Source organism: Quercus robur, chromosome 4 (genome assembly GCF_932294415.1).
Source record: "Quercus robur chromosome 4, dhQueRobu3.1, whole genome shotgun sequence".
Taxonomy (NCBI): domain Eukaryota; kingdom Viridiplantae; phylum Streptophyta; class Magnoliopsida; order Fagales; family Fagaceae; genus Quercus; species Quercus robur.
The window spans coordinates 69,900,237-69,914,088 of NC_065537.1; the positions used below are offsets into that span (position 1 = coordinate 69,900,237).

The following is a 13,852-nucleotide window of genomic DNA, read 5'->3' on the forward strand; positions in this document are numbered from 1 at the left end:
TACCACATTCAATTCACCATATTATGAGATTATGGGATTTTCATGATATTTCATGAGTAATGAGTAAAATAGTCTGTTCAAAGTTGACATGAATATATATATATATATATATATATATATATATTATAGATTACAAATATAAGTAGATCTCCTTAATAAAGGCTTCCAAAAACAATCTCATTTTCATTTGCATTAATTTAGAGAGTTTTGGGGTGTAGGAATACAATAATATTTTTTCTTTCCACTATATAGAAAGAGAAGATGTTATGAGTTTTATGGTTAAAAGTTTGGAACATGTTCTTTGTTTTCTATTAAAAAAAAAAGAATAGTTTTTTCTTATTATTATTATTTTTTATATTATATAGTATATGTTAAGATGTATAAAAATAATATTTATTATTTAATTTATCTTTGACCAACAGTTTGCAGCAAAAATGAGAATATATATATAATTGAATTAATAAAATGAGAACATTTACACCGTTAATTCTTTCATACTGGGTTCCATTAGAAAATGATAGTAATAACTATTGTAACAAATAGTAGCGACTTGATACCAATTTAGGATATTTACATTCCCCTATCTTGAGGTTTGGGGGAATGATGACATAGATTATATTTTGGACTGATATGTTATAATTGTTTTTAAAAAAAAAAATTGCAAATAATATTGGCAGCTTATTTATATTGATTTATGTAAAAAAAAAAAATGCAATTAGTAGAAATGTGTTGTGGCAAACAATTTTTTTTTTTTTTTTTTTGGAATACTGTTTTATGGTAAAATATACAATTTAAATAATAATAATAATGGTCTATTGTAATTTACCACAATTATAAGAGCTAAAAAATAATAACAAAAAAAATAAAATGATGTATTGTAATTTGTCACTATTAAGTATTAATAATTACAATATCCGCCCTTAACCAATACAAATGACACAAAGAAAGTACTGATGGACTTATTGTGTTGGGATGTGACGTAAATTTAAAAGTCTCATATTTATTTCACCACACCATAGGTTCATGGAATTTTCAAGGTGTCTCATAAATATGGATTGAAATAGTTTAATTTAAAGCCAGGACAACACTTCCATATATATATATATATATAACAAAATGGTGAGTGTGAGTCTAGATACAAATTCAAAAAAAAAAAAAAACAAAAACAAAATAAAACAAAATTTTCATTAAATTGATAAATATAAGAATCGGCTACAAAGTTCTCATTATAAAAAGCTAGGTTTTACCAATGTATACCCCTAAAAGTTAGACAAAAATTGCTACGTTTGAATCTAAATGCAAATTTTACAATTGTGCAAAGTCAAAAACCTTATAACTTAAATGGCATTTGGTGATATTTCTAACTAAGAAATCATACTCTCCCACCATCCCAAAAAAAAAACCGGGGAAAGTGTCCTTTACACTTTTTTCAATATGCTTCCTGAATATTACCCTCAAGTCATTCTTGCAATTTTGGAGTGGGTCCGAACACTGAAATTCTTGCACCAATTTTCTCCTTTCCCGTGCTATATATTTGCTTGTTCTTAAGGTGCTACACAGCCAAATCAGCCCTCTCTCTGGACAACATACGCAGTTGCTAGTTTGTAAACTAATCTTTTTCCTTCAAAATATAATCACCAGAACGTTTAGCTAAACAAAGTTCCTCCAACCATAGTGCATGGGGCTTTTGCAACTGAGTGCAGCTCCATCTTCATCTTTTTCCATGCACGCTTTTATTCTTCTTTGGTGCCTGGGCATATTTGTCACCTCAGTGGTCAGCGGGCATAATGAGACGGACCGTTTGGCATTGCTTGAGTTCAAAGCCAAGATAATCCATGATCCTCTTAGGGTTATGAGCTCTTGGAATGATAGCATCCAATTTTGTCAATGGCAAGGGGTTACATGTAGCCACCGACACCAAAGGGTCACCGTGTTGAACTTGCAATCTCTGGAACTGGTAGGCTCTATATCTCCATATGTTGGGAATTTAAGTTTTTTAAGGAATCTAAGCTTAAAAAACAACACACTTCATAAAGAAATCCCTCCAGAAATTGGTCGTTTGACTAGATTGCAAGTCTTAGAACTGCAAAATAACACAATACAGGGGGAAATTCCAAGCAATTTATCTGGTTGCAACAACCTTGTCGCCCTTCATGTTGGTCGTAACCAACTGGTGGGAGAAATTCCTACTACGCTTACCTCCTTGACAAAACTCCAACTCTTTTCTATTAATAGGAATAATCTTACAGGAACTGTCTCACCTTTTTTCGGGAACTTATCATTTTTAGAAATTTTTTCTGCAACTTGTAATAATTTGGGTGGGAGTATCCCTAATTCTTTTGGTCAATTGATGAAACTTTCAGGTATTAGTGTGCAGGTTAATAGGTTTTCTGGAACCATTCCTCGCTCAATGTACAATCTCTCTTCTTTATTGACTTTTGCTGTATCTGAAAATCAAATCCAGGGGTCTCTTCCATTCGACATTGGTATCACTCTACCAAATATCGAAGTATTTATCTTTGCTGACAACCAATTTACCGGATCTATCCCTGTTTCAATATCTAATGCCACAAATCTAGATACATTTGAAATGGGAAATAATAAACTAAGTGGAAAAGTTCCTTCTTTGGAGAAGTTAAATAGATTGACATTTTTAAGCCTTTTCCTCAACCATCTTGGAAGTGGGGAAACAGATGACTTGAGTTTTTCTCTGTTCTTTGACAAATACTACTTATATCACCTTTTTGGAAATAAATCTCAACAACTTTGGGGGGAAGTTGCCTAAATGCATTGGCAACTTCTCAACTACTCTTTCCGATTTTTATCTAGATAATAATAAAATATCAGAAAACATTCCTGCTGAGATAGGAAATCTGATCAACTTGGAGGACTTGCGGACTGGGAACAATAAATTATCAGGTAATATTCCCTTTGAAATTGGAATTCTTCATAAGTTAGTATATTTAGATTTATCCCAAAACAAATTTTCTGGAAACATTCCATCCTCCCTTGGAAATTTAACAGCTTTGACAATTTTGAATTTAGGAAATAATAACCTTCAAGGCAGCATCCCTTTAAGTCTAGGTCAGTGCCAAAATTTGCTAAGATTGTATCTTAATAATAACAATCTTAGTGGTACCATAGCCTCAGAAGTTATTGCTCTCTCATTCTCCCTAATTACTTTAGACTTGATAGCCAACCAATTGACAGGTGTCCTTCCCATAGAAGTAGGAAATTTAAAAAATTTAGAACAATTAGACATTTCTGAAAACATGATGTTTGGTACAATCCCAACAACTCTTGGAAGTTGTGTGAAGCTAGAATTTCTAGCCATGAGAAGAAACTTCTTCCAAGGAGTCATTCCTTCATCTTTGGAATCATTGAAAGGTATTGGAGTTCTAGATCTATCGAACAATAATTTGTCTGGTAGTATTCCAAAAATTTTTGGAGTTTTGGGATTTGCAAATATTGAATCTCTCTTACAACAAATTTAAGGGTGAGGTACCAACAGAGGGAGTTTTCAAAAACGTGAGTGCAACTTTGCTTAAGGCAAATGATAAACTCTGTGGAGGCATACCTGAGTTTCAACTTCCTCAATGCAAATCCTTAAATTCCAAGAAGAGGAAGATGGCCCAGACCTTGAAGATAATAATCTCTACAGCTTCTGGGCTTTTTGGAGTAACTTTGATTTTGTTGCTTCTATTTCGTTATTCTTTACTAAAGAAAAGGAATGGAAGTAACTACAAGAAATCTGGGTTTAGGTGATGTTTGTAAAACGTCACTAAAAACCAAAAAACGTCGCTATAGACACAAATGGTTTACAGTGACGTTTTTCTTTGCGACGTTCAAAAACGTCGCAATAGAGCGGTCGCTAAAGGTCAATTGTGACGTTTCCAAAAACGTCGCTATATGTGACTCTTTAGTGGCATTCAAAAACTTTTAGTGACGTTTTATAAAACGTCACTAAATAATATAACATTTTTGTATTTAATGTAGGAAAATACATTTAGTGACGTTTATAAAACGCTGCAAATAATCAAACCAATAGCAACGTTTCAAAAACGTCGCAAAAGCATTTCTTGTTTTACTTTTTAGTGACGTTTTTAAAACGTCGCAAAACTTGCTCATTATTTTTCTTTTATAATATTAAAAATGCTATGTAAACCTACTTAAAATTCAACAAGAACTAACATAAGCCTGCAATAAACTTGTAATAGATCAAATATATCTCTCATCAATATTCCACAATATCAAATATCCACACTAATACATTAACCATAGATTCAATACATGTATCATCTTGAATTGAACAAAACACTTGTCTATCTACCCAAAAAAAAAAAAAAAAAAAACCACCTAAACTAGGACAATATTAAACAAAGTACAATACTTTCAAAATAAATGTGATTGTAACAACACACTTGTCTATCTATACCAAAAAAAAAAAATCCCACCCAAACTATGACAATATTAAAAAAATTACAATAGAAAAATTCAAAATCTACAATATAGAAAAATTGTAGAAAAAAAAAATACAAGATTTACAAGTACATAAACTTACAATGATTTAGCCTTTGATGCTCAAGTCTTTTTGCTCAAAAATCCAAATTTGAATTAGAGTTTTCTATACAAAAATCCAACCAAAACAAGCAAACAGCAAAAATTAGCACAAAAGTTCCATATCCCATAAAAGAAAAACTAAATCAAAGCAAATCCATAAGCCAAAACACAAAAACTCCATGACCCATTAAAAAAAATCAAATCAAAGTAAACCCATAAGTTAAAACATAAAAACTTACACTTTAAAGAAACATAAACACCAAAAAAGAGGGAAGAGCTTGTTAATTGGTGGGTGGGCAATGGCAAGTGTGAAGAAGTGATAAGGGTGTAGGGGGGAGAAGATATAGAAGTGGGAAGGGAACTTTGTCTGAGAAAAAAGAAAGAAAGTTAAGAAAGAAAAAAGGAATGTAAAAACGGGCAGGAAAAGGAGACAAAAAAAAGAAAAAAAAAAAAAAAAAAGGTGGGAACTTTCCCACTCATCTAAATTTTGAGTGGGAAAAGGACAAAAAGGAGTCCACCAAAAAAAAAAAAAAAGAAAAAGGTGGGAACTTTCCCGCTCAGCGAAATTTTGAGTGGATTGTTCTATACTAACTATATGTTTTCAGGAAATTTTTTGGACTATATGCTGGGTTGTTCTATACTAACTATAGCGACGTTTTTAGAAAACGTCGCTATAAACAAAAAATACACCACTAAAACTGTACTTTTTGCGGCGTTTTAAGAAACGCTGCTATTGTTTTGGGTTACAACGACATTTTTAATAAAACATCGCGATAGGCTCACTCTTTAGCGGCGTCTTTTAAAAACGTCACAATATACTACTTATAGCGGCGAATTTTGAAAACGTCGCTAAAAAAAACGCCGCCTAAACCTAGATTTTTTGTAGTAATTATATATACCTCAAGTGATTCAAATTTGAAAGTATCTTACCAAAGTCTCCTAAATGCAACCAATGGATTCTCTTCTGTTAATTTAATTGGTGTGGGTAGCTTTGGGTCCATTTATAAAGGAATTCTTGATCAAGGTAGACATACAGTTGCCATCAAGGTGCTCAACCTTTTGCGTCATTGAGCTTCCAAAAGTTTTGTGGCCGAGTGTGAAATTCTAAGAAACATCAGACATCGAAATCTTGTAAAGGTGCTCACAATATGTTCCAGTATTGATTATCAAGGTCATGATTTTAAAGCTTTGGTATATGAGTTCTTGGGAAATGGCAACCTAGATGAGTGGTTACATCCAACTCCAAGAACAAATGAGGCTGTTGAGGAACCAAGGAAGTTGAGTCTTCTCCAAAGATTGAATATCGCCATTGATGTTGCTAGTGCATTGGATTATCTTCATCATCATTGCCAGACGCCAATTGTTCATTGTGACCTCAAGCCAAGCAATATTCTTCTCGATGATGAAATGGTTGGACATGTAGGCGACTTTGGCTTGGCAAAATTCCTTCATGATGCTACCCAGGATTGTTCTACTAATCAATCAAGTTCCATTGGGGTTAGAGGAACAATTGGTTATACTCCTCCAGGTATATATTAAATTCTTAAGTTTTTTTTCCCTTCTCTCCCATGGTTCCTTACTATAGTTTCAAGCATGAAAAGAAAGTTTTAGTAAGGATGTATTATATCTAGAAAATAGAATATGGTATAATCTTTACAAGTTGTCAGATTTTTTTCTTTCCCCACTTTTAATTGTATGACAACATGCCTATATTATAATTTTTTTTTTTTTTTTTTTTTGCAATTGCAGAGTATGGTATGGGAAACGAAGTTTCAATATATGGTGATGTCTATAGTTATGGCATATTATTGTTAGAGATGTTCACAGGAAAAAGGCCAACTAATAGTATTTACCAAGATAACTTAAACCTTCATGACTTTGTTAAAGCCGCTTTGCCCGAACATATCATTGACATTGTAGATCATTTTCTTCTTTGGGAAAGACAAAAGGAAGAGACAAGGAATGACACTCGAAATGAGGATCCAAATGGAAGTTTCAACATTCAAGAATGCTTGATTTCGATACTTGAAATTGGAGTTGCTTGTTCCACACAATATCCAAGAGAAAGAATGAATATCAATGTTGTTGTAGTTGAGCTGCATAAAATTCGACAAAACATTCTTTAAACTAGCATACCCAACGCAACGACTTCAAGCTACAGGTAAATTTTGTTTTCTCATTGGGATATAGAATTTGGTAATGTCTCCACCCAGACCACATGATCTAACTTAATGAGGCAACTCCAAATGTTTATGGGAAGATGGGAATAAGGAATCATATAGTGATTAGAAGGCCACATTCTTTCATATTAGTGCTTTTTTTTTCCTAGCAAAACTGAGAAGAATGAAGCCACTTAAAAATTGATATGGTCATTCAGCTATACATACTACATAGGATTAGGAATGAGCCCAATTAATACCTAAATGTAAAATGTGTCTTTTGTCCTTTAAATATATAGCTTGTTTAAAAGAAATTTCAAGAACAAAAAATCCAAAGCTAATTTGTTGGACAATCATCTTTTTCTCAAAAGAAAAAGAAAATAAATTAATTTCTTGCTTTTTTTTTTTTCTTTTTTTTTTAGAACTTATGGCACCCACTCTATAATGATTAGAAAATAAACTTTATCAGTTGAGCTAACTAAAATTCACATCTTGCTTGCTTATAATTCTAAATCTTTTTATTTAACGTGTTAATTCTAAATCTCCTAATTAAATAAATGAATTGCCAATTCCATAAATATAAAATGAGTTGAGATTTGATAATTGCACAAATTTGTTCTCTTGTACCATGAATTTTCTTAAGGTAAAATAAAAGTTGATACTTAATTTACAAATTAAGTTGTAGGTAATGAGTTAATAATTTTTTCTTTTTCTTTTTTTTACTGATTGGAAAGACCTCACTCACCACATCATCATTATTTGAATCCAAAGCTTATTATTATATTGAAATTTATCTTCTTTCAGCGGAGATGCACAGGTGCACATGGCTGATGACTTATCATGGAGGTTGCCATCATAGTTTGCCAAGTTTATGATTTGTAACATTGGATTTGGAGCAAATAATTTGTAGCACCCTAGTTTTTTAATTCAGCACCTTTTTTTTTTCTTGTATCAAGTTAGTATCCCCAGTAATATATTGTAAGTCATTCTCAGTCTCCACAACTAACTGGGTCTGTTGCTGATTTTTTTTTTTTTTTTTTTTTTTTTTTTTTTTTTTTTTTTTTTTTTGAGAATCAACTGAGTCTGTTGGTGATGAATGTTATAAATTGTACATGATGTTATAGTTTATATATAAATTATATAATAAAGTTTCTCCCTGTTGCCCATAATTTACATGCTCCGATTTTGAATAAAATTGATAACAAAACTCTGCAAAATAAAATTGATAACAGGCTGCCAGGACAGACAATTCCAATTAGATAATCTCAGCTTTTGAAACGTTGCATACGACCTATTGTAGATTAAAAAGTTGTACAGGCCAAATTAACAACTCTTGAAAATTTTGAGGGACTAAATTGTATTTTAACAAAAATATGTGAGACAGTTCATTTTCAATGCTTGGTGTGTTATGTACTCTAGACAATTTTTATTTAATATGATTTTCTCTTTCAACAAAATAGAAAATTGTCTTCTTTAAAATGTGGTTGGATAAAGTTTTTCTCTAAACTAATTTGAAGAAATCTCACCACTACGTGGAATTTACAAAATCATTTATATGTATTAGTTAAATAAGTCATATAGCTCATTAAATAGGTCATATTACTAAAAATTTACATAGATAATTTTACAAATCACTACTTTGTTGGATGAATTTACCACAAATCGTTTTGGAGCAAAAATTTTACCAATTAAGCTTATGATTTGTTTTCCCTTTTTTTTTACTCTACCTTTTCTCCTCTGAATTTTATTTTTTCATATTACTGTTTTTTCCCTTAGTTTTCGATTTTAATTAACTTATCCTCCTTCAAATTTTTTTTCCTACCTCTCTCACTAATTAATGGATCAAATAAGCCCATAGGCCCCATCTGCAAACCTACTCATAACTGGCCTGGCCCAGTATTCCAATTAGAATTTCAAAAAAAAAAAAAAAAACCCCAAGCCTAGAACCAACTACGAATCCGAATGGGTGAAGAGGAACCAAGCCGAATCCAAAACCCATCAAAAAGTATAAATGCCAGTATTCGTCTAAAATGAACCCGAAAAGATATTGGGTTGTACGAGCATGAACCATGCATATGTGTTTCTGGCAGCACAATAAAAAATTGAAAATTTTTTTATTAAAAAAAAAACTTGTTATTTTTTTTAGATAATTTAAATTAAAACATCAATCAGTTTTTAGTATAAGCGGATAATTTTCATTTAATCTAATTTCCTCTTTTAACAAAATAGAAAATTATCTTCTACATGGAATGTACATATCATTTGTGTGTATAATTTAAAAAATTCACATGATTGATTAAATATGTCATGTGACTTAAAATACACGTAAATAATTTTACAAATCACCGCATAATATAAGAATTACTCCAAATCATTTTGAAGTTTTTTTTTTTTTTTTTGGGTTAAAATTTTGAAGATTAACTTTTACCAATTAAGTTTATGATTTTGTTTCCCTTTATTTTATTTTATTTTTACTCTATCCTGTCTCCTTTAGATCTTTTTTTTCATTTTACTGTTTTTTTTTTCCTTAATTTTTTCTTTTAATTAATTTATCCTCCTTGGAATTGTGTTTTTTTTTTTTTTCTTCCTACCACTCTCACTAATTAATGGATCAAATAAGCCCATATGCCCCTTTTTGCAACCTACTCTTATATGGCCTGGCCCAAAATCCAATTAGAAGTTCAGCAAAAAAAAAAAAAAAAAATCAAATCCTAGAACCAACTCCTAATCCGAAAGGATAAAGAAGACCAAGCCGAATCCAAAACCCATCAAAAAGTATAAATACAAAAGCCGAAGCCAAAATCCGCAACAGCATAGTCCTCTCTCTCAAGACCTGCGACTATCCACTGCTCAATTCTCGATATTGCTGAGGTAATATTGGATTCTTAACTTTGATTTCTTTTCTGGTACTGGACTCAGAACTCATGTCATACCAGTGACGTACCTACTATGTCATGTAATAATTTTTTAGAAATTACTTATGGTAACCAGGTCGTATTCGTACCTATAGGGTGTCCATGTCCATGCTTCCTAAATCTCAATTGATTTTTGTCTTTTTGCCTTCGTTACACCCTATACATTGATGATGATATGGTTTGTAAAGTTTTTGTTTTTGCTTTGAAAATTGTAGTGACAAGTTTGCAACTTTATTGGCCAAAAAAGTAAGGAATAATGTTTCTTCTCATTTTTTTTATAGGCTCAGGCTTGATGAACATGTCAAATCCCATATCATTTGGGCTCTCTTCTCTTCGAGCTGTGTTTTTCTTCTAATGAATGCATTTGATTCTATTCCTGCTACCCTATCACTAATAGTCTTGCTTGAGCATTGTGCGTTATGAAGTAAGCATTGTCTTGTTTTGAACACAGTTTACCACTTTTTATCTTGCCATTCTGATTCTATGGCAATTTGTTTTCAACCTTTCCATCTTAACGTTTACATTGTACGCACATGACTAAGATAGTTTCTGTTAGGTATGAATTGGTAATCAATCTTACCAACTCCTTCATTTATATTCTTAGTTCTTCATAATTACAATCAGGAATTCCAATCTAGTCTTATATTCTACAATGTAGCACAATACTCAACACTACTTTTAATTTATTTAAATAGGCTCATTAGTGCATGTGACTTTTTTTTACTTCAAACTTTATTTGTGTGAAAAATGGTATCCCTTTGAACAACTTTTTCTTTTTCTGGTGTGTATATTGAGTTGTAAATTTGAACAGGTTTTGTCAATTTAATGCCTACAAGAGGGCCATTCTTGAGTGATTCATTCCTCTGAATCCTATTGACAGGTCTTTCTCATCAAACTAAACTGTAGAACCAAATTTATAATGATCTCTAAGTTTTAGTGACTAAAGAATTGCTAGCAATGGAAGAAGCAAACATCCCTTTCTTTCATGTTGATATTGCATCTGAAGTTTTGTCACAATTGTCTGCGAAGGATCTTTCTTCAAGCAAGTGTGTCTCTAAAGGATGGAATTCGTTTATTAGTAGTCCTTCATTCTTGCTTATACTTTCTAAACAGGTAGAACGAGAAGGACCTTCCGGGCTTTTCTTTCAAATGTTCAAGGATAATGTAGATTGTGTTTCTAGACCAATCACATACATTCCTATTCACAAGAACAAATCATTCATCCAAAATAACATATTGAATTTTCTTCCAGAGGAAGTTGTTATCATGTCTTCGTGTAATGGGCTTCTCTGTTGCCGGAGTTGCATCCATCCTATTGGTGATATTTATAGAAGAGTGCGAAATAGGGAGGCAAGGGAACTGGTGATATACATTTGCAATCCAATGACTAAAGAATGGATTGCATTGAAGCCAGAAGGGTGTGTTGTTGGTGATAGCATTGGATTAGCTTTCTATCCATTTGGTTATTCATTAAACACTCGCCCTATTTTCAAGTTGGTAAGCATTCAACAATCAAAAGTGGATCCACATTTGTATTCATTTGCAGTGTACTCCTCACAGAAAGGTAGTTGGACAACTTCAAAAGAGGTTTGCCATTGCAGATATCAAATTTACAAAAACAATAAAGTTTTCGTTGGCAAGATGTTCAATTGGCTAACTCAGAACCACCATATTTTGAGTTTTGATGTTGAAAGAGAGCTTTCTAAGGTGATTAAGTTACCTGGTGAAGCTTCAAGTTCACTCACTCTTGGATGTTCAGAAGGATATCTCCATTATGTGTGTGTGCATGGTGAAGATTTTAGTGTGTGGATGTTGAAAGATTATGCCTCATCTAAGTGGGAGCTCAAGTACCAGGTGACATTGGTTGATATATGTCAAGAAAGTTATACAGATTTGACTCACTGTAATGTAAAAAGGCGCTTGCTTTTGGCTTTCCATGAAGATTTGTTGTTTATGCCAATGGATAGGTGTTTGTTCTCATACAATTTTAGAAGTTGGAAACTGCAGCAGCTTTGCTATATATCTATGCTACAAGATTTAATTTTGTCGAATCCAACTGTGATCCCATATTCCATTAGCTTGACAGCTGCAGGGGTTTTCAAGGAAGATCAAAGTGATGAGAACAAGTCAAGTGAAGATCCGAGGGATGTTTCATCCTTGAAAATTTCAAAAAGAAAAAGGACATGTTAGAATCCAACTTTGCTCCCATATTCTGTTAGCTCAGCAGCTGCAGATGCTTTCAAAGAAGATTGAAGTGATGGGGTACCCAAGTGATGTTTCATTTCAAGGAAGACCAAAAAGAAAAGAAAAACAACACCTTAGAAGATTCCTCATTGTTGACTAGGATTTTGTTCCCTCTATTTTCAGGTAGTGGTGTTGGACACCGATTGAAGAGTGTGAAAAGGAATTTTAATCTTTTTGAATGGGCATTAGATTAGATAGTTAATTTTCCAATTTCTTAGAAAATATTATATTTGAATATAATGACCATATTTAATTTCATAATAATATTAGAATAAAAATTTCAAAAATTTAAATTCTCAATTTTTTAGTATAATTATTTTAGAAAAATATATTTTAAATTGTGTGAATATTATTTGATGAAATTAGGCTAAATCATTTAGTGTGATTTTTTTAATGCAAATAGTGCTTAATTATTCTAAATAAAAATTGCAGGAACAATAATTTTAGGAATTTTGGAAATTTACTCCTAGATGTGTTAAGAGTGAAGAGATTCATTACATTTAATGAAGAAGATAATTATATTTCAAAATATGAATGGATAAATTAATTAAAACTAGAAAGAAAAAAAAAATATATATATATATATATATATAAGTCTGTCATTCTTGACCTTTTTCAAAGTCTGTCATTCTTATTGAAATTTTGCAAGTTGAAAGTTTTGATATTGATTTTTATTCAAAAGAAATACATGATTTTTCATGGTCTTTTATTCATCAACTTCTATGCAAAATTTGATAATAGTGCTAGAATTATCATTGTTATGAGTGTACTATATTGAGGCCTTTGTTAACATGACATAGAAATTGATGTAGGGCAAGAAATCTTCCATGTGATAGAGTAAAAAAAATTAGATTCATAGTTTGAAATCTCAAAATTTGAGTCATTACCTAAGGGGTTTAACTATTCACAAATATGTGCAAGTAACATTGTTGAAACTTATAGTTTTGGGATTGTTGTGATGCATATAAGTGGTAATCTTTTTGTGGTGAATTGTGGGATTGAATGAGAGGCCTCTAGCTTTGGCGTGCTCTTTTGGTGAAGGAATGAAACAATTAGAGTGATCATTTTGTATTGTATGCTAATCATATTTCTTGTATTTACTATTTCGTACCAGGCTTAGGCTAATGCTTGGGATAGGATATATGCTAACGCTTGAGATAGGGTATCCATTATAACGAACATATGTAACACCCCTTCATATAGAATGGGTTACACACTTGTGGGGTTTGGAAGAGAATGATGGGTGGTGGATTTGATGGGCAAGGTTGATGAAATCATTGGGTTCAAAGAGAGGCAACCACCCAACCATATAAAAGTGTGAGGAAGAAGGAGAAGCAAAGCCCTCACACTAATGGGATTCACCCCATATAAGAGAGACTTACTAACTTTTTTTTTTCTTTTAAAGTGTTATGTATCCTAGACACTCAATTCTTGTTTAATCTAATTCCCTCTTTCAACCAAAAGGAAAATTGTCTTCTTATAAATGCTTAAGCATTCCATAATTATATTATGGTAGAGATAATTCACACTACAAAATTTTATTATTGAACAGTATAAACAACGCAATGCTGAACTTGGCCAAAAAAATTTCCAAATTATAAAAGCAACTAATTTACATCCATTGCAATATTATAATACTTGGATAAAACGCACATAGATATAATGCAAATTGTAGAAGCCTTTTGGAAGACTAAACAAATTGAAGAAAACAATAAAATGATTATTACAACAAAACAAAACTCCGCAAAAAATCCGCAGGCTGCCAGGACAGACAATTCCAGTGGGATGATCTTAGCATTTGAACCCTTTTTTTTCTTTTTTTGATGAAAGCTTTTGATCCATTGCATATGGCCTAATGTAGATTAAAAATTTGTACAGGCCACTTGCATTTCCTACCATCAGAACCAATCCCAACAGTCTCTAGGGAAATGTCAATGCTTCGATGTTCAACAGCACGTGCAATGCTAACACGCA

General features: G+C 31.9%; 2 protein-coding genes and 1 pseudogene across 2 annotated transcripts; all 3 read left to right on the forward strand.

The window, feature by feature from the left end:
* The window catches only part of LOC126723520 (probable LRR receptor-like serine/threonine-protein kinase At3g47570), a 42,291-nt pseudogene extending 34,415 nt beyond the window's left edge, over positions 1–7,876 (forward strand).
* LOC126722497 (putative receptor-like protein kinase At3g47110) lies at positions 1,679–6,686 on the forward strand. Its single transcript, XM_050425654.1, has 4 exons — positions 1,679–2,702; positions 2,830–2,919; positions 5,732–6,088; positions 6,310–6,686. The coding sequence occupies exons 1-4, from the start codon at positions 1,679–1,681 to the stop codon at positions 6,684–6,686; spliced, it is 1,848 nt and encodes a 615-aa protein (XP_050281611.1).
* A 2,715-nt stretch (positions 7,877–10,591) lies between the features above and the next one.
* LOC126722498 (F-box protein At5g49610-like) lies at positions 10,592–11,824 on the forward strand. Its single transcript, XM_050425655.1, has one exon. It carries the CDS (start codon positions 10,592–10,594, stop codon positions 11,822–11,824), a length of 1,233 nt encoding a protein of 410 aa, XP_050281612.1.
* Positions 11,825–13,852: the final 2,028 nt, after the last annotated feature.

What these genes read in the sequence shown, in the direction of transcription:
- LOC126722497 (XM_050425654.1), top strand. Translation starts at nt 1,679, where the DNA reads ATGGGGCTTTTGCAACTGAGTGCAGCTCCATCTTCATCTTTTTCCATG. An exon ending in TGGGGAAACAGATGACTTGA is followed by an intron (nt 2,703 to 2,829) that starts GTTTTTCTCTGT and finishes ATTTTTATCTAG; the next exon opens with ATAATAATAAAATATCAGAA. An exon ending in TGGGAACAATAAATTATCAG is followed by an intron (nt 2,920 to 5,731) that starts GTAATATTCCCT and finishes TTGATTATCAAG; the next exon opens with GTCATGATTTTAAAGCTTTG.
- LOC126722498 (XM_050425655.1), top strand. Translation starts at nt 10,592, where the DNA reads ATGGAAGAAGCAAACATCCCTTTCTTTCATGTTGATATTGCATCTGAA.